The 27,858-nt window shown below is 50.3% G+C and overlaps 1 protein-coding gene across 6 annotated transcripts in view; it reads left to right on the forward strand.

Annotated features, from left to right (window-relative positions):
- The window catches only part of LOC129513924 (acid sphingomyelinase-like phosphodiesterase 3b), a 33,706-nt gene extending 6,498 nt beyond the window's left edge, over positions 1-27,208 (forward strand). For 3 of the 6 annotated variants that reach the window (XM_055332388.1, XM_055332390.1, XM_055332386.1), the window contains 7 exons: positions 14,692-14,905; positions 18,283-18,380; positions 21,957-22,100; positions 23,071-23,243; positions 23,578-23,758; positions 23,841-23,974; positions 26,749-27,205. In XM_055332388.1, the coding sequence (XP_055188363.1) occupies positions 14,862-14,905; positions 18,283-18,380; positions 21,957-22,100; positions 23,071-23,243; positions 23,578-23,758; positions 23,841-23,974; positions 26,749-27,114 (1,140 nt within the window). In that variant the 5' untranslated portion in view covers positions 14,692-14,861 and the 3' untranslated portion in view covers positions 27,115-27,205. Of the gene's footprint in view, positions 1-6,882; positions 7,354-10,883; positions 10,977-14,691; positions 14,906-18,282; positions 18,381-21,956; positions 22,101-23,070; positions 23,244-23,577; positions 23,759-23,840; positions 23,975-26,748 lie in introns of those variants that run through there. The other 3 variants (XM_055332389.1, XM_055332385.1, XM_055332384.1) reach the window with 3 other exon arrangements.
- The last annotated feature ends 650 nt before the right edge of the window (positions 27,209-27,858 follow it).

Here is a 27,858-nt window from a genome sequence, read left to right on the forward strand (position 1 = left end):
TGCTACCTCCTTAAATACTTAGCACTTTGATGTTGTCTTATCAAACCAACAGAGGTAAAAGGGGCTTATATTCACTTTTCTCAAAAATATTTGCAACTTTGAACTTTGAAGAGTGCCTCAGGAAGAGGAAGTGTGCCCAAAAGAAAGATGGTAAGAGAGGTACCTACAATGGGTTGACAGTGTCCTATCTGGATGTCGTGCTAAGAATTTGATTTTTTTCCCCCTTGGCCCTGGAGAGCCACTGAATATTTTGGAGCAGAGGAGTTATGTGGTCACCTCCAGGTTTTGAGATGATCTCACTGGCTGGGTGAGGGAACAAGGATAGGCCAGGGGAGGCCAAGACTGGAGATAGGGTGTTCTATTAGGAGGCTGGTGGGCCTGCACCAGGGCAGGGAGTGAGAAAGAGAGGCAGAGTTAAGGCAGAACCATGGGAAAGGAAACGGTTGAAGAGGTCTGCAATTTATTAGTTTGTTCTTCACTCAGGCTTAATTACTCAACCATTCACTTATTCGACACATATTTATTTAGTGCCTATTATTATTATTTTTAAAGATTTTACTTCTTTATTCATAGATATGCAGGGAGCGAGAGAGAGGGAGGCAGAGACACAAGCAGGCTCCATGCAGAGAGCCTGACATGGGACTTGATCCAGGGTCTCCAGATCACGCCCTGGGCTGCAGGCGGCGCTAAACCGCTGCGCCACCAGGGCTGCCCTATTTCGTGCCTATTAAGTGCCAAGGGCTATGCTAATCTTTTTTTTGGGGTGGGGGGGCTATGCTTATCTTGAACCGACTCTAGTTTTGAATCTGGGTGACAAGAGGAAACAGGTCAGGAATTCAAGAGCAAAAGCCAGCCTCTTTAGTGAAGATTTGGCCATGCTGAGTTTGACAGGTATGGCCAACTTCAGAATTTCTCTCTGGGATCTTTAAGAATCATCCATCACAAAAGCCCAGCTTAGGGACGCCTGGGTGGCTCTTTGAGTGTCTGCCTTTGGCTCAGGTCATGATCCGGGGGAGGGGGGGGGTCCTGAGTTTGAGTCCCGCATCAGGGACTCCGTGAGGAGCCTGCTTCTCACTCTGCCTGTGTCTCTGCCTCTTTCTCTGTGTCTCTCATGAATAAATAAAATCTTCAAAAAAAAAAAAAAAAAGCCAAGCTTAGATCAGACACAAATTATATGGCATACTTTGAGGCATTTCATGTTTCATTATGAGATACTTATTCTTTTGGATCAGTCATTGCTGCTGTAAAGGGAAAACTCAGGGAATTATTCTACGTTCTTTTCTTTTCTTTTTTAAAATATTTTATTTATTCATGAGGGACACAGAGAGAGAGAGAGAGAGAGAGAGAGAGAGAGAGAGAGAGAGAGAGGCAGAGACACAGGCAGTGAGAGAAGCAGGCTCCACGAAGGAGCCTGAGGTGGGACTCGATCCCGGGTCTCCAGAATCACATCCTGGGCCGAAGGCAGGTGCTAACCGCTAAGCCAACCCAGGGATCCCTGTATGTTCTTTTCATGTTCTTGCTCCAAAACCTTCAGTGATCCCCCATGACCTATAGGAAAAAGCTTGAGGTCCCTTAGAATGGCATTCAAACTGGGCACCATCAGAGTTACAGTTTCACATTAATCTGTATGGATTTTACTGAAGCCTATTTCTCTCAGTAAACTGTAAACCTTTTTTTTTAAGATTTTTTGTTTTTTGAGAGAGGGAGAGAGCATGGGTAGGGGAGAGGGGCAGAGGAAGAGACAAGCAGACTCCCTGCTGAGCAGGGAGCCCTAATGCAGGGCTCAGTCCCAGGACTCTGGGATCATGACCTGAACCAAACACAGATACTTAACCAGCTGAGCCATCCAGGTGCCTCGAACTGTAAGCTATTTTTGTCCATCATTGTATCACCAGCACTTGGCACTCAAATGAGTAAATGTAAGGAATGTGCTTATTCTAGAATAACTGGACTGTCAGCATTCACAGATTCTATTATGGCCTCACTCTTGACCTTCTTGGACTCAGTGCACTTGACCCTCAAGACAACCACAGATAAAGGCTGGCTTCCCAGAGGCTCTGGGGCCTAGACAAAGGGCATCAGTCACCTGAGGGCCACCCCACACCTCCAAGGGCTTTGCTATCGGGGTGTTTGTGTTATAGGCATTGCTGAAATGAACTTTTACACAGAAACTTTTCTCTAAGAGTGATGGCGGGAGTTTCTGGAGTTTATAGTTGCCAAGAATCAAATGAATGCTTTGGACAATATGAAGAAAAGGAGCTGTTTTGCACTTAAGAAGGCAAAGTCCTAACCTTTCAGATTTCTCTGCCTCACTTACCTCTTCCAGCAAACCCAGGTCCAGCAGGGGCTGAGTGAGGGCTGAAATACCCCCTGGCTTTGCTTTGAGCCCTCGCTGTGTCTCTCTGTTTCTGTCTGGGAGGAAGGCATCTTTTCCTAATTCACACAAAGGCCTGGAGGGGTGCCCTTTTCTACTTAAACAGAGATACCTTATTGGTTAGCAGGGGGTGACAGTGATGAGGGCCTTCTGGGCACATTGACCAAGATGCTGAGGTATTTAAAAGAAGCCTCTGGTGCGGCACCTAGGTGGCTCAGTTGGTTAAGTGTCTGACTTTGGCTCAGGTCATGATCTCGAGGTCCTGGGATCAAGCCCTGCATTGGGCTCCCTGCTTAGTGGAGAGTCTGCTTTTCTCTCTCCCTCTGCCCCTCCTCCACCTGTACACGCACTCTCTCTATCAAATAAAATGATAAAAATCTTAAAATAAGTAAATAAATAAAAAGAAGCTTCTGCCTCCAGTAAAAAGCCGAGTGAGACTCTAGCAGCCCCTGAGATGGGTTTATAAGGAGCTCCCAGGCCCCCTCAGAGCTCTCCCCCTTGTTCCAGTGTCAAACCTAGTCTTTACCAACTCCCTGCTCAGCCCTGGGGAGACGCCTACCCTAACCCCTTGCCTGCCCTCCTTCCCCACCAGTCCCATGGGTTACCTTCCATACATGCCTCCATGTGGCTTGGATACTGCCCAGGTGTTTTGAATTAGGCCATAGGCTCAGGTGCAAGAAGCCACACTGCCTTATTTTTGTTAAGTCAGCAGCACTTGGTCTCTGAGCCCTCTTCCTTCTGCATGGGCAGAAAGTTCACTCTTGGTGATTTTGATGCTTTCCTGCATCTTGGGGTGACCCAGGGCCCTGAACACAGGCTGGACTTTGCTCCTCGGTTGTGTGTGGGCTCTCTTAAGAAACAAAATTCAACCTAGTAAATTTGAAGAACTGATTGGCTTTATCAGGCGACTCATGAATTTGGCAGCATCCATCAGGATGTTCCACCAAGGAGCTCAGAGGAGGTGTTTTTATGAAGGAGGGTAGGGCAAGGAAGTTATTAGCAAAAGAAAAGAAAGTATTTCAGGCCAGGTCATTTTTCCTTAGGGGGAAAGAGCAGGAATTCTGATCAACAGATTAGCTTTCTTTGCAGGAAGGGTAGAGAGGGCCCACATGACAGATGACCTCGTTGGTGCTAGCCAGAAAATTCCTGACTGACTGCTTAGGACTATGTTTCTGGGGAAGGTTAAAACTGCCATTAGGTTGCATATTGAGTCCCAGTTTGATGGCTTGGCCTAGTCTCAGTGACTCCATTTTGGCCTTGTATTTTCTTGTTGCTATTCTTTTTTTAAAGATTTTACTTAGGGAGAGGAAGTATGAGTGGGGGAGGGGCAGAAGGAGAGAGAGAGCATCCTCAAGCAGACCCGGCACTGAGCCTGACATGGGGCTCCATCTCACCACCCTGAGATCATGACCTGAGCTGAAATCAAGAGTCAGATGCTCAACTGACTGAGTCACTCAGGCGCCCCAGTGGTTTCCTTTTTGAAAGCCCCTTGATTGAGCTTGTGCAGTTACAGGGAGCCTGAGGCTCTCCTGCGACTCTGGACCCTGGGCTTTGCCAGGCCAAGAGCCTTATTGATTCATTTGTGTCATGTCTGTCTCTTCTGCTGAATGTAAGCTCTAGGGGAACAGAGGCTTTGTTTTGTTCCCCAGGCCCAGAAGCAAATAGACATCCAATATTTATTGAACCCAAGTAAATATCCAAGTACCCCCTGTCTGAAGATCTGCTCGCTCCTGGAAACAGCCTAGACACGTTTGGAACCCAGCAAGCTGTGTCTGCTGTCCTGGCTGGGCCAGTCTCCCCTCTCTGAGAGATGCTTCTCCTCCCCACTCTTATTATCCTTTTTAGGAGGGCAGAGGATAAAAGCCCCGAAGGTGGCTGTCTTCAAAAAGTTATGGCCTTCCACTTGAACACATCCTCCCCCAACGGAAGGGACCTTTGCTACCTGCTTAGAGCAGGGTTTATTAATTTATTTTTTTAATGATTTTATTTATTTATTCATGGGAGAGAGAGAGAGAGAGAGGGGCAGAGAGACAGGCAGAGGGAGAAGCAGGCTCCCCACAAAGGCAGATGCTCAACCGCTGAGCCACCCAGGTATCCCTAGAGCAGGGTTTAAAAAAAAAAAAAACAAAACAGCGAGAATACAATTTAATACCTCAACCAATGCCTCAGCCATTCTGCTTCATTCTTCCCTACCTCTACTTACCTAGTCCCTAGTGTAGACTCTCACTGCTTTTCACCAGAACTTCTCTGCTTCAGCCTCCTTACTGGTCTCCCCAAAAACCCACCTTCCATGAAGCCAGTGCAGTCTATCTAACATGTTAATTGGGCTGTCTCTCCCCTAGTTAAGACTCTTCCATGGCTCCCCACAATTCTCAGCTTGGCAACTGAGCACGGCCTGGCTCTTACTTGCTTCCCTGGCTCAGGACCCCAAACTCTCAAATCACTCACCACTGCTCCCTGGAATGTTTCAACATCTCTGCCTTAGCAGGTGTTACCCCTCCTGCCTGGGATGCTTTCCTCTCTCTTTTCCCCTTCTCCTGGCTACCTGCTGCTTATACATCAAGATCAACCATACAGTTTATATGCCTTGTGATGCAGTGTAACAGGAGCGACACAAGACCAACTGAGAAGTCTTCTTGCCAACAAAGCAAACCCGAATGCCATCAAACCTCTAGGTCTAACTACCGTTAATAGGAAGTATGCAGGACAGAGGAACATGTGAAATTACACTACCAAGAAGCCATCAGCCAAATCCTCCAGAATGTGGGAAATTTAATAGGACAAACAACCAATTTCGTTTGAAAAGAACAAGGCCAAAGGGAAGGAGGGAGAGGGAGGTACAGATTAAGAGAAACTTAATAGACGTATCAAGCAATTGGAATGTATGGACCTGAGGTAGGGAAGCCAAAGGGACCCCATTTTGTTTCAAAATGTTATTTATTTATTTATTTATTTATTTATTTATTTATTTATTTGAGAGAGAGAGAGAGCCCACAAGGGAGAAGGGCAGAGGGAAAAGGAGAAGCAGACTCCTCACTGAGCAGGGAGCCCGATGCAGGACTTAATCCCAGATTCTGGGATCTTGACCTGAGCCCAAGGCAGGCGCTTAACCAACTGAGCCACTCAGGTGTCCCAGGACTCCATTTTAGAAAGGCTCTGCTTCTGCTGTTTTTCTCTTGGGCCTCATTCACTCATGTTCCATATTTTGCCTCTGAATACACCAAAAAAGCTATGTTCCCACTTCAAAGGGAAAACAAGAAAGTTAACCATTCTCTGAATTTTGTCTTAGACCCCAGACACCTAGTAATACCTAAGAAGAGTCAGATATCAAACATGTTCCGGGACATTAGCTTCAAACAAACCTTAGCTGACACTGGCATCAATACCCCCTCAATCAATTCACTGATTTATGGAATAACATCTATTGTTCACCTGACACTTGCCTGTGACTGACCCTACCCTGGATTCCTGGAGAAACACATACCCTAGACCCTTTTCTAATAAAGAACCCCTACCCCCAAGCAACAAGACTCATTCTTCATTCCTTTGTGAGGCTTCTAGACACTCTGTCTGCTATTCTCTACCTGTCACTTCGCTATTCAATAAACCAGGTTTTCACTTTCTCTGGCTTGTATTTGATTTCTATCTATCCTGCATGAAGCCAAGGACTCTTGGCCGGCCTGGTCGGGACCCTCCCCTGCATTTTCAGATTCAGTCTGCCTGCATCAGACCTGGTTTGGATCCTGATTTGAGTGAACCAGCTATAAAAAAATAATGAGACAATCAAGACTTTAAACGTTGACCAAGTATCCACCTGGTGATAATAAAAAATTACTATTTTATTGCTCTGTTAGGAAAAAAAGAGTCCCTATCTTGTACAATATGGGCAAAATGATATGATCTCTGAGATTTACTTTAGAATAATTCAGGGGGCAGCTCCAGTGGCACAGCGGTTTAGTGCCTCCTTCAGCCCAGGACGTGATCTTGGAGACCCGGGATCGAGTTCCACCTTAGGCTCCCTGCACGGAGGCTGCTTCTCCCTCTGCCTGTGTCTCTGCCTCTCTCTCTGTCTCTGTGTCCCTCATGAATAAATAAATAAAATCTGGAAAAAAAAAAAAAAGAATGATTCTGTACAGTTGGGTGGGGGTACAAACGAAGTAGATTGTCCATAAGTTCCTAATCACTGGAATTGGAAGATGGGTGCCGAGGGCTCATGATCAATTCTCTCTATTTCTGTTTATGTTTGGCAATTTGAATAATGATAGAAGAGATTAGACCCGTTACCTCCCTTTCCTCAAGAGTTAGATTCCTCCTCTGGGCTTGTCAAGCCACCTAACATGTAAAGCTGCATTCCATTGGTTTCCTTCGCCCCCTTGAAGGCAGGGGCTGCCATGAGTCCCCTCCATTTTTTGGGGATGTGGCTCCTGGCATAAATGTGTGACCTAGTCTTGGTTGGCATGTGGTAGAGCATGTGGAGCTCCAGCTAGCAGTAAGTTCCTTTGATGGCAAAGGCCAGAATCTCATCCAGGTCTGTTTATTGGGCCGGGGTGGGGCAATGTAAAAGCTTGGAAAGTAGATAATTTTGCTGCTCAGTGATTGGGGCTGGGCCAGTTTCCTGGGGAATCTGATTGCTGTCTGGACAGACGTGCTCTGAGGAACAGGCAGGACAAGTGCTGCTTTCTACCTCAGAGTTCAGAGGCCTGGCTGGTGCGTCTTCTTGGGCAAGCCCAGCTCACACCCTGCCAGGCAAAGGAGGAAAAGCCAGAGGAAGCAGTGCCTCGGATGACTGGGCACACAGGGAAATAGGACGGAAACTTCTGCTTGGGCCCATGGCCACAAGCACCCAGAGAGGAAACCTGTAGTGTCATCTACAGTTCCTGGAGAATCCAGGGGCTCCCTTAGAAAGTGAGCCCCAAGGATGAGGCTGCTCAAGCTGCTAATTTTCCTGGCCCACTGGGGAGTTGCCAGAGCTGAACCAGGTAGGTGCTGCAAGTGCCTTCATTTTGTACTATGACCTTGGGATCCGTGGCTCCTGGAAGCTGCCCAAAGAATGCTGAAAGTGCTGCTTAAAAATAGCAAGGCAGGAAGCAGGGAGGTCAGGAAGAGACTTAGTGAGTGGTGGGGGTGTTCTTTGAGCCTAAAGTTTTTAAAAATGTATTCTTCATGAAAGACAGAGAGCGAGAGAGAGAGAGAGAGAGAAAGGCAGAGAGAGAGAGAAAGGCAGAGACACAGGCAGAGGGAGAAGCAGGCTTCCTGCCAGGAGCCCGATGTGGGACTCGATCCCAGATCCCGGAATCATGCCCTGAGCCGAAGGCAGATACTCAACTGCTGAGCTACCCAGGTGTCTCTAAAGATTTTTTTTTAAATATTTTATTTATTTATTCATGAGAGACACACACAGAGAGGCAGAGACATAGGCAGAGGGAAAAGCAGGCTTCCCACAGGAAGCCTGATGCGGGACTCAATGCTGGGATCCCAGGATCATGACCTGAGCCAAAGACAGATGCTCAAAAACTGAGCCACTCAGGTGTCTGGAGCCTGAAGATTTTAAGTGGAGGCCAGACCTGACCAGGCGAGGGATACTGACTTTGCTAAGAGTTCATGCGTAAGAACCAGCCCTCTGGTAGAGGTAGTTGGTGGCAGGCAGGGTCAGCATGGGAGGCAAACGTTTCCCTCAAGAATAAAGCCTATGGGGCTGTCATGTGAAGAGAGAGCAATCTATGGACGTAACGCTAGGGGTCAATGTTGGATTTAACAAGGGAATCTTCTGTGTTTCAGAGGGCCTGAAAGGGGAGTTTATAGGGGAGGAGGGTTATTGCCCAGGGTCAAAAGCAAAAGACTAAAATAGAGACCAGGATCGCCTTGTGATGTGGGTTATACACGATAAGAGAGAAAAGTCATGGAATCACCGAGCATTAGAACCAGCAGGACCTTCAAATAACTTTGTGCAAGACTTTCATCCTACGCTCCAGGGAATAGAGGCTCCAGAAAAGAAGAAAAACTGAGGCCTGAGGGACACAGTGGCCCAGAATATGCACCCACGCTGGCTTGTCCACCACGTGGCCAGGGGCTCCATCTGAGATCACTCCTCTCATCCACGCCTTTATTACTGTCATCATTATGCCCATTTTACAGATGAGGAAACTGGGACTCAGCTGGGGAAATCTCTCATTCAAGTTGCCATTTCCAATGTGGAAGAGTCAAGGTTCAAAACCAGATTTCCCTTATTCCAAGTTCCATGCATGCCCTTTCCAAAACAACCTGCTGCCATAAGCCAGAAAACCTGGGTCCTACCTTTCAATACCTATGTGATCTTGAGCCTCTATGTCATTATCTGTAAAATAGGATAATGATAAAGTAGAGATTAAATAATGATAGTTAAGTGGGATCATACACACATATTGTAATGTGCTGTTAAAGTTTAAGGGATCTTTTTTTTTCTTAAATATCCAAGGTCACACTGCTTGCTAGCGACAGAGTAAAGTGCATTGTGATCATTTCTGCTCTGACACGATGCAAATCACAGGTCTGCCACTAGCTAGCTCACTTTCCTCATCTATAAAATGGTACAATAATAGAATATATTTCATAATTTTGTCATGAGTAGAGTGCATGGGTAGAGTGCTTGGCACAACATCTGGCATTCAGTACGGCGCTAAATGAATGGCAGGTGTCTTTCTGCCTTCCTTTTCTTGCCTCCAACTGTAGGTAGACTCATCTTTTGGCCAGTTTAAGACCTTGTTAGGCTCTAGGAATTATTTTTGCAAGTCTCCCTCCCCCTATCAGGCATCATAGTTAAAGAATCTAACATTATATGATTTTACTTTATTTTAAATTTTATTTTTTTTATTTTTTTATTTTTTATTTTTTTACTTTATTTTAAATTTTAAAAGATTTTATTTATTCATGAGAGACACACAGAGAGAAGCAGAGACCCAGGCAGAGGGAGAAGCAGGCTCCATGCAGGGAGCCCGACTCGGGACTCGATCCCAGGACCCCGGGATCACGCCCTGCGCCAAAGGCAGACATTCAGCCACTGAGCCACCCAGGTGTCCCTACATTACTGTTTTTAAAATGAATTATTGATTTTTGATGGTATTGTTTTTTTCCCTGAACTTGGGAGCCAATGCATTTTTTTTTTCAGCTCTCAAACATTCCCCTGTGCCTTACAAGGCTACAAGGCCCTAGCCCCTATATTTGTTGTCTCCTGTGGACAAGGAGGCCTGGTGACCCTTTGGTGATGGAGAAGGAAGACCAGGAGACTGTTTTGCCTGCCCAGGGATGGGAAGCAGAACTGAGCTCTCAAAATTTATTTTATTAAAGATTTTGTTTATTTAGTTTAGGAGGAGGGAAAAAGTGAGCAGGGGGAGGAGCAGAGGGAGAGAGACAAGCAGATTCCACTCTGAGCGTGGAGCCCAACATGGGTTCGATCTCAGGTTCGAGCCTGAGATTATGACTTGAGCTGAAACCAAGAGCTGGATGCCCAACTGACTGAGCCACCCGGGTGCCTCCCTGAACTCTCAAATTTTAAACTAGAGGGAGGACTGTGGCCACCAGCCCTTTGCTCAAGGAGGGCCATCCAGGAGGAGACAGGATCTATCTTCACATTGTTCTGCTTCAAATTCTGGCCCTGGATCTGCGCTTTATCTGCAGAGGACAGTAGCTAAGGGGACTCTGGGGCGACAGGGGGAAGGTTGCAGCCACTCCCCCCCTCATCCCATCTCCCTCCCAAGGTGAAAGGGGGACTTGCAGGACACCCCCCCCCCCAATCAAATTCTGAGTACCTGCTGTTTCGCAGTGTTGAGTGCCTCAGCAGTATCTCCTCCTTGGCACTATCTCAATTAACCCTCACATGGACCCTGAGAGGTAGGAGGCACTGTAGTCCCCCTTTTACAGATGAGGAAACTGAGGCACAGAACTGCTCATGCTCACACAGCTAGTGGGCAATGGAGCTGGAATTCCGTGCTCTCAACCACTCGCTGTAATTGGTACCAAATTTATTCATAGTCTCCATGGTTAATGAACAATAATGACAGCTAAGACTGATACACCTTTTCCTAAAACTGAAGGAACTCATGAATACTTTCTTATTGTAAAAGATTCAGGCAGGATGGATATATAAAGACTCTTCATTTTATTTTTTATTTTTTTTTAAAGATTTTATTTATATATTCATAGACACAGAGAGAGGGGGGCAGAGACACAGACAGAGGGAGAAGCAGGCTCCATGCAGGGAGCCCGATGTGGGACTCGATCCCGGGTCTCCAGGATCACACCCCCGGCTGTAGGCGACGCCAAACCGCTGCGCCACTGGGGCTGCCCAAGACTCTTCATTTTAGTGGGACCCCCAGGTGAGGCATCTGCCCAGTGAAGTTTGAGGAACTCTGGTCTGATTCCCCACACCTTCCCAGTCTCTCCTGGCCCCAGGGGTCGCTGCCAGGGACAGCAGGTGTATCGGGATTCTTCTCCACCAGCCCTTTCTCTTTATTATTTTATTTGCTGCTCGCAGACAAGCGGGCCAGATGTCAAGCACCTATAGGCTCAGCAAGGCTAACAAGAGAATCCTCAGCCAACACACCGAGGAGCCTGCATTGGAAACCAGGTAACTCACCTCCCTTAGGGTCCTTCTATTCACCTCCTTCTCCATGATGTTTTTGAGCTTAATTCCTCACAGTCTGTGACGAATTCCATAGAAGCCTGTGGCTCCCACTGTTTGATGGGCAACATGTGTGTCTTATGAAAGCCATCTTCTGGAGGCTGAGTCAACATTGATTGTGTCTCGCTTTGGAGTCAGAGAGGGCTGGGCTTGAACCTCAGTTTCCTCATCTGTGAAATGGGCATAAGAACCCTACCTCACAGAATGGCTGCAAGGATGAAATGAGATGAGCGTGTGAAGGGCACCTAGCTCACATTCTCTGAGTGTGTATTCCCCACAGTCTCGCTCATTCATTGGATACGTGTTTGGGCATCTCCACACCCCAGGCACTGTTCTAGGTGCCGAGGACACAGAGGTGAACAAGACAGGCTGCACACGCTCATGGCACTGACACTGTAGACAAGGAAGATGGATGATAAACAAGTCAGCGAGATAGTTGCATTACGTGAGAGCGCTCTGGAGAAAATAAAAGCGAAGGAGGTGATAGCTAGTGACCAGATGGGTGGTGAGGGGTGGGACTGGAGAAGAAGTTGTCAAGGAAGGCTCCTCTGAGGTGGTGACCTTTGAGTTGAGGCCTGAGTGAGGAGAAAGCAGCCTTGGGATCACTGACCTGGGGAAGATTGGGTTAGGCAGCAGAGGAACCAGGCAAAAGGCTGTGCGAGGTGAATGAGTGGGCTGAGGTGCTCCGTGTGAGGTCTGTGTGATCTACCTCCATAATGAAGCCACCAGAGAGCCCAAGGAGGTGGAGGCCTCTGCTCTCCGTGCTATTCCTTCCACTATCGTAGCTTCTCCTGGAAGCTCTGGGAGGCCTCTGGGGCACGCACACAGACACACACACGCACACACACACACGCACGTGCACACACACGTCACTCCTGGGGAGGCTGGAAGGAGTTTCAGTTCTGTGCTCCGACTAGACTGGAGCTTGTGGGAAGAGGGAACCTGCCAGCTGATGACGTGTGAGCCTGTCAGCAGACAAGGAGTTTCTGAAGTGAAGCAACATTCACTGAGTTTTTTGAGGGCTGACATCAAAGGGGCAGAACCGCTCACTGTTTAGGATTAGTTGAGAAAAGAGTCTGCTTGAGACCCGGGAATGAATGGCCTCTGCATGGCCTTGGGAGGAAGCCAGGGCACCACACTCCGGAGAGAAGGGCGAAGGGCCTCTCGCTGCATCTGACCTGGCCAGCCGGTCTCAGGCTTGGAAGCAGGTGCACCCCCTTTCAGTTTCTGTGCAGGGGCTCAGGAAAACCCACCAACTCTGCCCATTTACTAGTTGAAATGGGGCAGTTAGTTTCTTTGGCTTGGGGTTTTGTCTCCGTAGGAGTAATTTCGCATATATTAATCACAATTGGTATGACAAATTTTCATTCCCCCAATTATAAACAAAGACTCTCAGTTTGGGTAAAAAATAAACAAGCAGGCATAGGCTGTCTACAAAAAGACACATCAAAAAAAAAAAAAAAAGGCACCGGTTTGGGGCCCCTGGCTGGCTCAATCGGTAGACATCGAACTCTTGATCTCAGGGTCATGAGTTCAAGCCCCATATTGGGCATGGAGCCTCCTTCAAAAATAATAATAATAACAAAAAGACACTGCTTTTACTCCCTTAGCAATCACATCTTCCTGGGAGAACACTGAGAACCACACGCCGCCCTCTGTTTACCGTGTGATCTCAGAAGGTTGACATCTTAGCCTTAGTTCCCTTATCTGCAAAATTGGGATGATGATCAATGTAGTTGACCCTTGAACGACACAACCTTGTACTGCGTAGGTTCACTAATACACAGATTTTTTTGATAAACCCAGTACTATAATGTATTTTCTCTTAGGATTTTTCTTAGTAACATTTTTTCTCTAACTTACTTCATTGTACAAATACGGCATATAATATATATACAAAATATGTGTTAATCGACTGTTTATGTTGTCAGTAAAGGCTTCTGGTCAACAGTAGGCTATTACTGTTACATTTTGGGGAAGTCATAAGCTATGCACAGATTTTTGACTATGGAGGTTGGTGCCTCTAACCTGCATTGTCCCAGGGTCAACTGTACCTTCAGGGCTGTGGTGACTGTGTAATGAATGACCTTGGGAGGGATCATGATTTACTTAATCGGTCATTTGCACCTTAATGTAAATAAGCTTCTGATCCTTTCCTGGGACCAGGTTTAGATAAGGAGAGGTGAGTAGTCTTGGAGAGAGGATCAGGGGCTGGACTTTGCCTTCACACTTCTCCTAGGGCCACGCTGAGTGTTCTGTGGCTTGGGTGGTTCCCGTCTTTCCAACCTTGAAGGCAACCCTGGGAAGCTGGGACTCCCAGGCCCAGGCAGGGATTTGCTGGGCTGGGGGCAGGGCTGGGGGTATGACTGTCAACACTGAGTGATACAGGAAATGGAGGAGGAAGTGACAGCAATGATGGACGGGGAGGAAGTCCCAGGCCTTACCCTTGTCTTAGCCAAAACCACAGGATTTAGGGCAGCACCTAAACCTGTTCAATAAGCATTGTTGTAACTACTTATCTGAGGCCCTGTGTTGGGTTCAGATGACAAATCCACCCCATGGGAACTGTTTCTTTGTTTGGATTCCTTTCTCTCCATCACACCAAGAGATTTTTTTTTTTTTTAAGATTGTATTTATTGATTGATGAGAGACACAGAGAAAGAGGCAGAGACATAAGCAGAGGGAGAAGCAGGCTTCCTGAAGGGAGGGGAGCCCGATGCAAGACTTGATCCCAGGACCCCGGGATTATTACCTGAGCCGAAGGCAGACGCTCAACCACTGAACCACCCAGGAATCCCAGTTTTTTTTTTTGTTTTTGTTTTTTTAAGATTTTATTTTTAAGTAATGTCTATATCCAACATGGGGCTCGAACTTACAACCCTGAGATCAAGAGTTGCATGTTCCTCAGACTGAGCCAGGCAAGCACTCCTCACGCTGAAAGATTTTGGACATTTTAGCCACCCTCGGTTGGAAGCAAGGCCAAGTTTCAGTGGACCACTCCCAGCTGCACTCAGAATTGCTAGCCACTACACGCCCAAGAAGTTCAGCCCAATCTGAAGTTGTGTTCCTCCTTTTCTTGTCCAGCACTCTTGAGTTCCATCTCCACACACGTTCCCCAGGCCTTTGCTGGTATTAATTCACAAGACCTTGCAATGCAATTGGTGCTGAAAACCTTCTCCCAGGTCAGATTTTTGTATGTATTTCCCTGTAGCCTGAGAAGATCTGGCTTCAGTTCTGGACTCAGAGAGGTGCAGCGAGTCACCCAAGGTCACACAGCTTGTAGGTGGCTCCAGAGCTTGAGTGCTTAACGGTGACACTCCTTACACTTTGCTTTCAAATAAGCACTCTGCTTAGAAGCCCCAAAGGATTCTTTTGAGAGTCATGAAGTCCAATTCCCTGTGCTGCTGGGTCCCCTGAGGTGGGGAAATGGAAAGGGTCAAAGGTCACAGGTCAGGAACAGAGCCAGGCTTTTTCTCTGCTCCTCTCAGTGCCTTCCCTGGACAAGGTCAGACCTGTGGCTCTTTCTCTCTGAACCCTGGCTTCTGAGGAGACTTCCTTTCACATTTGCAGCTCTTCTCCAGCCCAGGACCCCTCCTGGGCTTCCTCCCCGTCCAGGCTCAGGGAGGTACCAGCATCTAAAAGGGTCTCCTTTCCCCTGCAGGGAAGTTCTGGCACATATCTGACCTGCACCTTGACCCTGACTACAAGGTATCCGAAGACCCCCTCCAGGTGTGCCCATCGGCTGGCTTGCAACCGGTGCCCAACGCAGGCCCCTGGGGTGACTACCTCTGTGACTCCCCCTGGGTCCTCATCAACTCCTCCATCTACGCCATGAAAGAGATTGAGCCGGAGCCAGACTTCATCCTCTGGACTGGGTGAGAGCAGTCACAAGGGCTGTAGTTCACCGGGCCGCTGCTGTGTGCCACCTGCTGGCCTGGCACCCTCCCCACCCTGTCCCCCTTACTCCCGATTCAGAGAGGATGCACGTGAGGCTCAACCTGCCCAAGGGACAGTGGGCCTGGCTGGCCCCACAGCCTGTGCCCTTGACTCTGTGTCTCCTAGCCTTAGCAGAACGCACCTCTCTCTGAGGCTGGGGACGCAGTCATGGCACATCTGGTATCTGGAGAGCTTCTGGCTTTTATTTTATTTTTTTAAATATTTATTTATTTATTTGAGAGGCGGGGAGAGGGAGAGCACAAGTAGGGGGAGGGGCAGAGGGAGAGGGAGAGAGAAAACCCCCAGCAGACTCCCAGCCGGGGTGGAGTCCCACACTGAGGCTTGATCCCCTGACACTAAGGTCATGACCTGAGCTGAAGTCAAGAATCAGAGGCTTGGGGATCCCTGGGTGGCTCAGTGGTTTAGCGCCTGCCATTGGCCCAGGGCACGATCCTGGAGTCCCGGGATCGAGTCCCACATCGGGCTCCCGGCATGGAGCCTGCTTCTCCCTCTGCCTGTGTCTCTTTCTCTCTGTGTGTCTATCATGAATGAATACATAAAATCTTAAAAAAAAAAAAAAAAAAGAATCAGAGGCTTAACAGACTGTGCCACCCAGGTGCCCCGAGAACTCCTAGATTTTAAGTCAGGGGAATGAATACTGGGGTCATTCCCACCAGGGTTTAGGGACTCTAAGCCCTAGAGATCCACATGAAGGGAGGGAAGAAGGGAGGGAGGCTGAAAGTGGTCCTGGCTTTGGCACCAAGTGTCCTGGCTGCCCTGGCCTTGGGGGTTCTCACCGGTCAGAGCACTGCTCTGCTGAGGATAGCTTGTGGGGTGATTTCTACTCAGCCAGACTCCATTTCTGCTCCTCATCCAAGAATGCTGCTGTGAGTCCTCCAGCTTCCCTCAGAACTGGCTGTCCTTGTCACTCATGGTCCCGGCTCCTTTCTCCCTCCCTTGGCAGGTGGCCTGTCTGGTGCTCAGCCCTGGGTAGACACTGGGGAACTGAGATGAAAGAAACCTGGAGCTCCGGTCTTGTTGGCGTTACAGACAAACGCATGGACCATCATATCCCTGCCAGGAAACAGGGGGGCACTGGGGGTGTGGGAGCTTTTCCAGGGCACCTGACTCCATCCGGCTGGTTGGGGGAGGACTTCTCACAGGAAGTGGCAACCAGGGAGCTAGGGGGGAAGGTTGGCAGGCGCTCTGACTTCCTGCTCCCTCGTCCAGCCTCCATGGACACTTGCACAGGACAGGATCAAACCCATCCTGCCCCCAACTGTCTGCTGGTCTGGTGTAGGAGTGACCGGGAATGACCCTCAGATGGACCCTGTGGTCGGCAGCGGGAGGCTGCAAGGCTGGACACTTCAGAAATGTGACAGTGTCTCAGGAGGGGCTTTGGCGGCTCAGGAACCAGCGTAAGAAGAGAGTGAGCTTTAGGCTGTGACCCTGAACTCTCCCTCCTAAAGGGATCTTGCTCCGGCAGCCTCTGGATTTTCCAAGGAGGGGCCCTGGGAGGAACACGTAACACTCTGAAAGTCATGATCCCTCTGGGAAAGGCGACTGTTTTGGGATATTCACATCCTTCCACAGAAACATCATGTTTTCTAGAAATCTCTGACACCTAGAGGAGGTGTATCATGTTGAATGAGATGACCTTTGGGACCTTTTATAATTCAGTTTCTAAAAAGTTTTTTTTTTTTAATTTTTATTTATTTATGATAGTCACACAGAGAGAGAGGGGCAGAGACACAGGCAGAGGGAGAAGCAGGCTCCATGCACCGGGAGCCCGATGTGGGACTCGATCCTGGGTCTCCAGGATCGCGCCCTGGGCCAAAGGCAGGCGCCAAACCACTGCACCACCCAGGGATCCCCCAATTCCTAAAAATTTAACTTCTCTGGATGAATTGCAATCCCTTAGGGGTAGGCTGTAGAAACTGGAAGCGTTTTCTAAAAGAAAGAATTAGATCCTCCAAACTAGAAAACAAAGGGGAGGGGGTGGTGAATTTTGTTGTCTTTGGACCTGCTGGCCTGTCCCTAGGGAGGCCAGAGTGAATAGGTGCCTCTTGGGGCCCTAGGGAGTGTGTCAGAGACAGAGCAGTGTGTACTGCGGGCAAGCACTGACTGGAGCCAGCCTCCACCACTTTCTGGTTCCACAGCTTACCCAGAATTCTCCACCTCTCTGTGCCTTGTTTCTTCATCAAATAAGACTAACAATCGAACCCACGCTAGGGGGCTATCATGGATAAGTAATCAGGAGATGTAGGTACAACACATCCCTGCACAAAGCAAGCCAGGGTGAGCTGCTAGTAACAGTATCAGCACTACTATGCTAATTAACTTCTGTGGGGGCTATCGAGGCAGCAGCTGCTTCACCCCATTGGGTCCAGCAAGGTCCTCAGACTTTAGATTGTTGGGGCTCCTACCCATCCCACACTTCACCTTTCCCCTTACTCCTCCCCTGCTCCCTGCCCTTGCTGTGCAATTTTTTAAAGCCCAATGTGGGACTTGAACTCATGACCCTAAGATCAAGACCTGAGCTGAGATCAAGAGTCGGATGCTTAAATGACTGAGCAATCCATGTGCCCGTTGTTGTGCATTTCTGAGTTGGAGGCAGGAATTTAGGGCCAAACAGGGGATTAAATGGTCCTGGGGCAGGTCCTGGATCTGTCCATAGAGTAGGATGAACTCTAAGCTCTGAAGCCAGTTCCAAACTCCTTAGAACCCTTGGGATACAGAGCGGGACTCAGAGATGGCTTTTCCACCCCAAGGTCCCTGGGGGTTTGCCAATCCCCAAGCTTCCCTCTTTACATAATAATATTAATTGCAACCTAGCAGCTACTATTTTTATTTTACTTTATTTTTATTTATTTTTTAAAGAGAAAGGAGAAGAGTTTTATTTGAGCCCAAGATAGGATAGCTGCCTGGGAAATATGCTCTTTGCAAGGAAGAAAGTGGTTCCATGAGTCTACATTTTATATCCTCCCCTTGCCTTTTTAAAAAATCCTCCCTTGCCTTTTTAAAAAATCTCACACATACTCTAGGAGTAGGTACCATTATCACCCCTATTTGGCAGACGAGATCACGAGGCTCAGAGAGGTTAAGCAGCCAGGCCAGGGACCCACAGCAGGTCAACGGCAGAGCCCAGGTTTGAACTCTGTCCTGCATGACCCCTGCCTCCAGGCCAGCCCTTGCCTCACAGGGGGTGTCTGAGGGGCAGTTCCACAGCCCATTTCTCATGGCTGAGCTGCCCCTTTCCTGTCTCGTGCCCCTTCCTGAGCTGCCCACACCAAACTGGCTCGGTGGTGTTTTGCAGTGATAACACCCCTCATGTGCCCAACGAGAGGCTGGGAGAAGCAGCTGTGCTGGGAATTGTGGGGCGCCTGACCAGGCTCATCAGAGAGGTCTTTCCAGGTAAGACCCTGCCCTCGTGCTCCCCCTTCACCCTCCCCCCCCCAACCCCAGCATTTCCAGAAGGTGGAGCAGCAACAGCGGTAAGATGTGGGGAAAGAACCTTCAACCACTGACCATGCTGGCTGCTGGCCAGGCCCCGGGCCAGGCTCCTCACAGAGATGGATGGTTCCTCCGCTTTGGACAACCCTGCGAGGAACACGAGCCATCCCCGGCCTGTGTTTACACGCAGGTTCCTACTAAGGGGAGCGCCTGACCTTCACTGCCCTCTGCCCCAGCCTGTTTTACACGGGCTCACAGCCCTTCCCAGAGCACCTGCAGCTGCATGGAGGCGCGGTGGCCTGCTGGGTCTCACAGGGACTCACGCACATAGCCCTGTGTCCTGCTCTGCTCCCGGAGCTCCCACTCACCGCCCTCAAACCACCCCGGCTCCTGGGGCCTCTGGGAGATGCTCCTTTCCAGCCAAGGTGCCGTTCTTGGCGCTCCCAAGGTCTCCAGGGCCCAGGAAAGCAGGCAAAGCCTGTGGGTGATGAGGGAGGCAGTCCCATGGGACCTGACAAGGAGAGCGGGATCTGCACGCCCCATCAAAAGGCCCCCCAAAATGTTTTTAAGCAGACTGGGCCAAACACAGGGTGCTGGGGACTGACTCAGGCTCTCAGGCTGCCAGTTGGGGGCCGGTCAGAGCAGCCCGCTAGCCCCCAGCCCTACCTCCTCCGAGTTGCGGCACCTCTGCGTCCTCTAAAGGTCTTACTCCCGGATTCCCAGGACCCAGATATAGATTAATGATAATAAGTCATCGCTGCAGCAGTAACTACATGTGTCTGTGTACTGAGTGCTAAGTGGCAGGCACTGCTCTCAAAATATTATATGCTGTGGCTCCTTCATTGTCGTGATGCTCCTGGAGAGAAGTGCTATTAGGATTTCAATTTTACTGGTGAGAAATGTGAGCCCTGGGAGTCAAGTAAACTGGTCAAAGTCATGTGCCAAGGGCAGCGACACAAATCCTGGTTTGAGCACCACTCTTATCCATCACTCCCGCTGCCGCTGTAGGAGGGGCCCTGCTCTGCTGTCACCATCCCACATCTGTCCTCGAGGCAACCTTCTCTCTGCCACCTCCTTCCCTGGACGTGAATCATTTCATGCAGAGTTGTCTGGATGTGTAGCTAAGGCACCTGGGGCTCAAATCTAGTCAGTTTCTAGGGAGGGATTCAAACTCAGATCCAACTCTGAGCACTCCTTCCTCTGCTCCACATGGGCTTCCGGAATAGAAGGGAAATAGTGGACAAGAAAATGCTTTACATGCTCATTACTATGAGTTCACACGCAGATGTCAATTAGAAGATCCTCTAGTTTATTACACATGTGCACATTTTTACTGAATTTCCTAATATCCAACATGCCATCAACTGCAACGTGCATCATTATTTTAGGTATTGCTCAGAAAAACATGCTTGTTAAGGTATGACGGCGCTCTCTCATGGCCTCAGGGGTAAGTCACAGCCCACCTACAGGGACATCAAAATAAGAACATAGGAGAAGCACTGAAATGAGATATTATCTTATTTGAGAGTTATAGCAACACAGGCCATGCAGAACACTCTCCATTTTATAAATAAGCCGAATCACAGAGAAGTCAAAGCAAATTGTTAGAGAGGAGGAAGGGACTGGAAGTTGATATCTAGGGTCCACGTCATGTGTCATGTGATCTTTCTGCCATGTGCCTACTACCTGCTTTTCCCATCAGAGTCACCGTGAGCGCTGGCCCATCTGCTCCAGCACGGCTGAGTGGTGTGCACAGGTGCACTAGGCAAACTGAGCCTGCTCCTGACTCAGGCTTATCAGTTCCAGGGGGGCCATGCCCCAGAGATTCCATTTTCTGTCTGCGCAGAAGGAGGAAAATAATGGTACCCATCCCGTACGTTGTTGTGAGGATTCAGTAAAGCAATCCACTCACTCATTTAGCCAAAAAGTATTTACTGAGGGTCTACTGTGAGGGAGCTATCAAAGGAACTTGGCTGTGAGCTAGATGCCAGGTTGTGCTTCTGCGTGTAGGGTGGCTTCTCACCATGCCCAGCACAAAGCAGCAGCAATAAAAGGGGAGAGCTTCTTTCTCTTCTCATCTGTCCTTGGAATTCCAGGGGTTTGTGTTTTTTCTAAATGGATTCTTTTTTTTTTTTTTTCAAGATTTATTTATATTTTAGCATGGGGGGGAGTAGAGAAAGAGAATCTCAAACAGACTCCTTGCTGAGCATGACCCCAAGATCATGACCTGAGCTGAATCCAGTCTGAATCTTAACTGACTGAGCAGCCCAGGTGTCCCTCTAAATGAATTCTTTTTTTTTTTTAAATTTATTTATTTATTCATGAGAGACATACAGATAGAGAGAGGGGCAGAGACATAGGCAGAGGGAGAAGCAGGCTCCATTGCAGGGAGCCTGACGTGGGACTCGACCCTGGGTCTCCAGGATCAGGCCCTGGGCTGAAGGTGGCGCTAAACCACTGAGCCACCCAGGCTGCTCTAAATGGATTCTTAAGGGCTACCAGCTAGTGGCATGTATGTAAAAGGGGTGAGGTTTTTCGGGGCCGTTATGGAGATGGCTTCTGGGTTTGCAACGATTCCTGATGGGAATGTTACAACCTCCTCCTTCTGCAGAGCTTTCAGCACTCCCAGATCTTGTAGGCTCCGCGGGGCAAAAAGTTTGTGAAAACTTCCCAAGTGGGAATTAGAGGCTCCAGCCTCCCTCATTGGTTCAAGGTCACTCCCTGGGGAATGCCAAGCTCATGAAAGGGCACAACCCTGCCCTGAGCTCAGAGGACTTTTTGGTTAATTGTCCAATATTTATTGAGCAACTACTACTTGCCAGACATAGACGTAAAATAAAAGCAGGAATGAGGTTCCTGGCAAGGAGGAAGTGACTCTGATGGGTTCCCCTCCCTGAGGGGTCATCCACAAGCCACTTCCTACTCTGACCCCTGTCCCCCCTCCCCCCATCTCCATTGCACACTTCCACAGCAAGTGGCTCTTCCCTTTTTGTGACAGCCCTCACACCGCTATTAACTCAATACCTGTCAACCCTATAGCCCAGCAAGGTCCCTGGGACTAGGACTGGGTGCCTGGTTCCCAGGGCTACGCATCGGTCCCCACGAGGTGTTCAATAAACACCTGTTGAATCACAAATGTGTGAAACTCCTAGGGCTCCCAGAGTGAACCAGACCCCTTCCTTAACAGGAAATGGACCTGGAATTGCTAAGAACAAGCAGCTCACATTACCCAGGGGCTCACAAGGGATATGACGATCATTTAGGTCTTCTAGCTTTCTTCTCATCCTCTGATGTTTCCTTCCAAGCGGGAAACTTTCCTCTGGGAATGGGGTTAGGAGCTGGAATCAGAGAACTCACTGTTCTTCCTACCCAGATCTGAGCAATGCTGAGCCAGATTGTACTGAATGTTGTTCTCTGCCTGTCTCTGTATTTGTGCTATGGCCCTTGGTTCTTGATGGCCAGTGGCAGACCAAAAAGTACTAATTCCCCCCAAACGCTTTCACATAAATATATTTATATGTCTCTTTTTCCTCCCAGATACCAAAGTCTACGCTGCTCTGGGAAATCATGACTTTCACCCTAAAAATCAGTTCCCACCAGGAAACAACAACATCTACAATCAGGTAGCGGAACTGTGGGCACCCTGGCTCAGTAAGGAATCCATCGCTCTCTTCAAACAAGGTACTAGCACCATTTGCAACTAGAAGCACCTACTTGTCTGCCAGGGTCTGGTCGAATTGTCTTCACAACGACCCCAGGAAATAGGTACTGATTTTATCCCCAGTTTACAGAAAAGGAGACAGAGGCTCGACGATGTCGAGTCCCTTGGCCTAGGTCGACCAGCTTAGAGGTGGCCTACTTGAGAGCAGAATCCAGGGCTGACTCCACTGCCCGTGCTCTCCACGGCACTGGGGATCATAAGTGAATGTTTATTGAGCATTTGCTGGTGCCAGGCACTACTCTCAACATATTCCAAAACTCCTCATGGAAACAAAGGGGCAGCAGTCACCTCCAGTTCAGCTAGGGTTTCCCACCCTTGGCCCGAGGGACATCTTGGGCCAGATAATTCATTGTGGGGGCCATCCTATGCATTGTAGGATGCTTAGGGGATTCATGGATGCTAGATATGAGTAACCACTGGATACAGTAACACCTTCCATTGCCAATACAAAAATTTCTCCAGACACTGCCGAATATTCCCTGGGGGACAAAATCAGTGGCTGAGAACCACTGATCAGAGACACAGCCAGCCCAAGGTGACCCTGTCCTCAGTCCCCACTGGTCAAACCCACCCAGAGGCCTGCTGATTTAGTCCACAGAGAGTTGAGTGAACAGGGTTGATGGTGGATCTGCAGGGGCAAATGCATCTTATTGTAATGCACATTATAGAAAGTAAGAAACCAAAGCCCAGAGAGGTGAAGTAAAGATTTTCCCAAGCTGCACAGCTAATAAGTGCTAGAGTCAGGACTTGAGCCTAGGCAGCGGGCCTCCAGAGCCCCTGGTCTTGCTCACATGCCCCTCCTATGGGGACGATGGGAAGAGGGGATGCAAGGGCAGGAGGAGGTGGGAGTGACGGGGAGGGACACAGAAGCGTGTCTCATCAGAGGCAGGGGGCCGGCCCTTCAGATGCTCTCTGGCTGTGACACCTTAGGTGCCTTCTATTCCGAGAAGTTGCCAGGACTGAGTGGCGCTGGGCGAGTCGTGGTCCTCAACACCAATCTGTACTACAGCAACAACGAGCAGACAGCTGGCATGGTGGACCCCGTCCAGCAGTTCCAGTGGCTAGAAGAGGTGCTGACCAACGCATCCCGAGCTAAGGAGATGGTAAGGCTCCTGCCTCCACCTGCTACCTCTCTGGGGTGGACTCTGAACACGTCTCCCACCCCTGTTCGACCTCAGCCTCTCGCACGAGGTGCCTAGCTCACGGAGGGTCCTTCATCAGCCTGGCCCCGGGAGGGGGCTTCTCCTGTCCTTGTCACAGCCTGTGAAAAAGAGCAGGGTACCCCAGGTGGCAGGCTCAGCACGGGCAAAAGTACAGAGGTGGGAACCACATGGGGGAAAGCCATGGCTGGGTACTCAGTGCTGGAATCTGCCCCGGGAGTGGGCTGGGGGTAGCTTTGAGCATCCCTGAGCCCCCTGGGCCACCCCATCCTTGCAGGTGTACATTGTCGGCCACGTGCCCCCGGGATTCTTTGAGAAGACACGGAACAAAGCGTGGTTCCGGGAGAGCTTCAATGCGGAATACCTGAAGGTGGTCAGGAAGCACCATCGAGTCATCGCAGGGCAGTTCTTCGGGCACCAACACACCGATAGCTTCCGGATGTTCTATGATGATGCAGGTACTCGATGAGGAGGACAGCTGCCAGCCCACCCCCTCCCACTCTTGCCAGGCTCTCAGGCCTGCTATCTCTCTCCTGAAAGGTGCCCCCATCAGTGTCATGTTCCTTACACCTGGAGTCACCCCCTGGAAAACCACCTTACCTGGCGTGGTCAACGGGTCCAACAATCCAGGCATCCGGGTATTTGAATACGACCGAGCCACACTGAGCCTGCAGGTGAGGGGCCCTGGGTCTGCTGGGGCCAGAGCGGGAGGATGGGGAGGGACCGAATGTTTTACCGTCTTGCCTAACTCCTTCCAGCTGATCCACTCTCCTCTAGAATTTGGGTTTAGAACCCCTGAGCCACTCCAAATTCTGCAACCAAGTCAGGTCAATTCTTGGTCCCCAGATCTTCCTTCACCCCAGATCACAGCCTCCTACCTGGCCTTCCTACCTCTAGCCCTGCCCTGTCATAGCTCATCTACTCCATACTACAGAAGGCACTAATCTTTTTAAAGCCTTTTCTCTCTCCTGCTCAAAAACTTTCAGTGGCTCCCCAGTGCCCACAGATAAGCTGGATCTCTTTGGCCTGGTATTCAAGACCTCCCACAGTATGACCTCATGCCCATTGCCTACCTCATGCCTGCACCGACTAGGCCTCAGCCAAAGCAGGCTCCTAACTCATCAAGCAATCCCTCATCTCCTGGGAACTGCTTGTGATTTTTGAAATGGCGAAGAAATAGCATTCCGTAACTTTTTCTTTTTATTTATTTTTTTATTTATGATAGTCACAGAGAGAGAGAGGCAGAGACACAGGCAGAGGGAGAAGCAGGCTCCATGCACCGGGAGCCTGACGTGGGATTTGATCCCGGGTCTCCAGGATCGCGCCCTGGGCCAAAGGCAGGCGCCAAACCGCTGCGCCACCCAGGGATCCCTCGTAACTTTTTCAACAAAATGTGCTATAAGCATCTACCATGAGCCAGGTTGGGTTCAGGAGTTAGAGAAGTGAACAGCTTTCCCGCAGCTGACATTCTTACAGGAGGCACACAATAAATAATAAAGGAAAGTTAAGCATGGCATGGAAAGAAGCACTAAGGACAAAGCAGAGTGAGGAGGCAAGCGGGCTTGTTGTCGGGTGTGTGGCACATGCACGTGCATGCTGTGAGGTCGGTGGGACTGGAGTGCCACCAATCGGGTGACATTTGAATTCTGAGTAAATTGAGGGTGGGAACCAGGTGAGGATCTGGGGAAGGTGGAGGAAAGAGCAAGACTAGAGCGCCCTGGGTGGGAACATGCGTGGTGTGTCAGGGAAGAGCAAGGTCTGTGGCTGCAGAGGAAGGCCCCAAAGGGAGAGTGGAGGGACGAGATCCTGTCAGTCATGATTAGGACTCTGGATCTGGAGGGTTTGGGGCAAATATTCTGGCTTAGAATTTTAGAAAACCACCCTGTCTGCTATGCAGAGAACAGGCTGTAGGGGGCAAGGGCAGAAACGGGGGTGATGATGAGTTAGGGGGTGACCCCACAATAACCACTGAGAGGAGACGGTGGTGTGGGCCAGGGTGTGGCAGTGGGGCAGTGAGATGCCTCAGATCCTGCATGTAGGCTGAAGGCCGCGAAGACAGGATTTGCTGGTGCCTGGATGAGGGTGTGAGAGAAAGAGAGGAGTCAAGGTTTTGGCCTCGGTGCCTGGAAGGGTGAAGCCACCCTTTACTGAAATGGGATCACTGTGGGGGGAGCAGGTTTCAGAAGGAGGAACAGAAGTCTGGTTTGGGACCTGTTTACTTTGGAAGGTCTAAATGGTGTCTTAGTGAAAATGTCTGAGCTGAGGAGGCAGCTGGGTATTCCAGCTGGATGCCCAGGAAGAGGTGGGTGTGGAGGTTTAATCCAGTTGTTGAGGGAGGACATTTAAAACTAGGGACTGGGGCAGCCCCAGTGGCTCAGCGGTTTGGAACCGCCTTCAGCCCAGGGTGTGATCCTGAAGACCTGGGATCGAGTCCTGCACGGAGCTCCCTACAGCAGGAGCCTGCTTCTCCCTCTGCCTGTGTCTCTGACTCTCTGTGTCTGTCTTATTTATTTAATAAATAAATAAAATCTTAAAAAAAAAATAAAACTAGGGACTGGATGAGGTAAGCCAGGTCAGGTCCTTGATTCTAGAGTCAGTGTGCATGTAGAGGTCTGACATGTTTCAAGAGTGTGGCCTGTTGACCACATGGGCACTCAGAGGGCCTCAGCAGAGGAATCCCAGGCTGGCTCCCCACGCCCCCCACCCCCAACATGCCCTACATCCTTCTCAGGGAGGGAGTCAGAGGGTTTGAATCCTGGCTCCACCACTCATGAGATTTTTGACCTCTTCCCGCCGCCTCCACTCATCTGTAAAACGGAAGTAACAGTACCTCCCAGGGTTTGGAGAGGACCCGCTAAAATAATGTAACGTGCCTACGGGGAAGCTGCCATCCATACAGGCAGCTCTTCCTACCCCACTTCTAGTGACCTGAGGCAGGTCCACAAAGGTTAAGTGGAAAGCAGGGAACAAACAGATCAACCTTTCCAGAGTCTAGTTCTGAAGATACATGCGATCCCAAACCCTCCTCAAGCACAATTCCACAACCTCTTTCAGCCGGGCACCCCATCCCGCTTCTTCAAGTGGCTTTTTATCCATTACTTCTGTAAATATTTACTGAGCTTCTCTGGGTACCTGGGACAGAACATGTGGAGGCCGCCGCGGGGTTAGCAACCTGGATTCCAGACCCCACCCCTGCCACTAAACACCTGTAGGGCCCTGGACAAATGAATTAACCACTTAGGCCTCAGTTTGCCCATCTATGAAATGGGGGTCATAAGGTCAGTTCCCTCATCGGCATAGCGGGCCTACCCGGTAAGTAGGAAATGCTAACCGAAGGCCGGCATTGTGGGAGCTGTAAAGAATCTGGGGGCAAATGCGAGGTGCGGGATTGTGGGGGTGAAAGCTGCCAGCTGCTCACGGCCTGCCCTCCCCCGCGCCCTCCCTCCAGGACATGGTGACCTACTTTGTGAACCTGAGCCAGGCGAACGCGCAGGGGACCCCGCTCTGGGAGCTCGAGTACCGGCTGACCCAGGCCTACGGGGTGCCCGACGCAGGCGCCCGCTCCATGCACGCGGCGCTGGGCCGCATCGCCAGCGACCCCCGCGCACTGCAGCGCTACTACGTCTACAACTCGGTCAGCTACGAACCCTCGGCCTGCGAGCAGGCCTGCCACGCCGAGCAAGTGTGCGCGCTGCGCGAGGTGGCCTTCGACGCGTACGCCGCCTGCCTGCGCGCCCCCGGCACCGCGCCCGCGCCCCGGCTCGCGCTCCTGCTCGCGGCGCCGCTGGGCCTGCGCGCGCTGCTGCCGCGGTGACCCGGGGCCGGCCCGGAGCAGCCGCCGCTCGGGGACCAGGCCCGGAGAACCCCCCCCTCCCCACCTCGGCACGGAGTTTAAAAGTTTCACTGGAAAAACAATGCTCAAAAAAAAAAAGAAAAAAAAAAAAAAGGAAAAACAATGCTCATCGAGCATCCTATGCTGTGCGTCTTTCCTCTTAGCATAGAAGTAATGTGGTTTTTTTTAAGATTTTATTTATTTATTCATGAGACACACACACACACACACACACACACACACACACACAGAGAGAGAGAGAGAGAGAGAGAGACAGGAAGAGGGAGAAGCAGGCTCCGTGCAGGGAGCCCGAGGCCGGACTCGATCCCTGGTCTCCAGGATCAGGCCCTGGGCCGAAGCGGCGCTAAAGCGCTGCGCCACCGCCGCCGGGGGAGCCCTATGGATAATGCTGAATGCAACTCCCCTGCGCAGTTTGTGAACGGGTCTTGCAGGTTCCCCCCCACCCTGGCCTCCCCGCGTGTGGATGGTCCGAGTAGTACCGTGGGCCTCCAGGGAGGGGCGCCCCGCGGGCCCGTGCCCTCGGGCTCCACGGGCGCTCGGCCCGCTCGAGGCACACCCGCTTTGCGAAGTCCCGCCGTCGGGGAACAGAACCGGCCTCGCTGTCCTGCGACCGCGCGGATGCGAGGGGTCGCAGTCCCAGCGCGGGCGCCGCTCTCCCGGCCCTTCCGTCGTCTCCATCGCAAAGCGAGGCGAAGACAAGTCCGG

Source organism: Nyctereutes procyonoides, unplaced genomic scaffold (assembly GCF_905146905.1).
Source record: "Nyctereutes procyonoides isolate TBG_1078 unplaced genomic scaffold, NYPRO_anot_genome, whole genome shotgun sequence".
NCBI classification, from domain to species: Eukaryota; Metazoa; Chordata; class Mammalia; order Carnivora; family Canidae; genus Nyctereutes; species Nyctereutes procyonoides.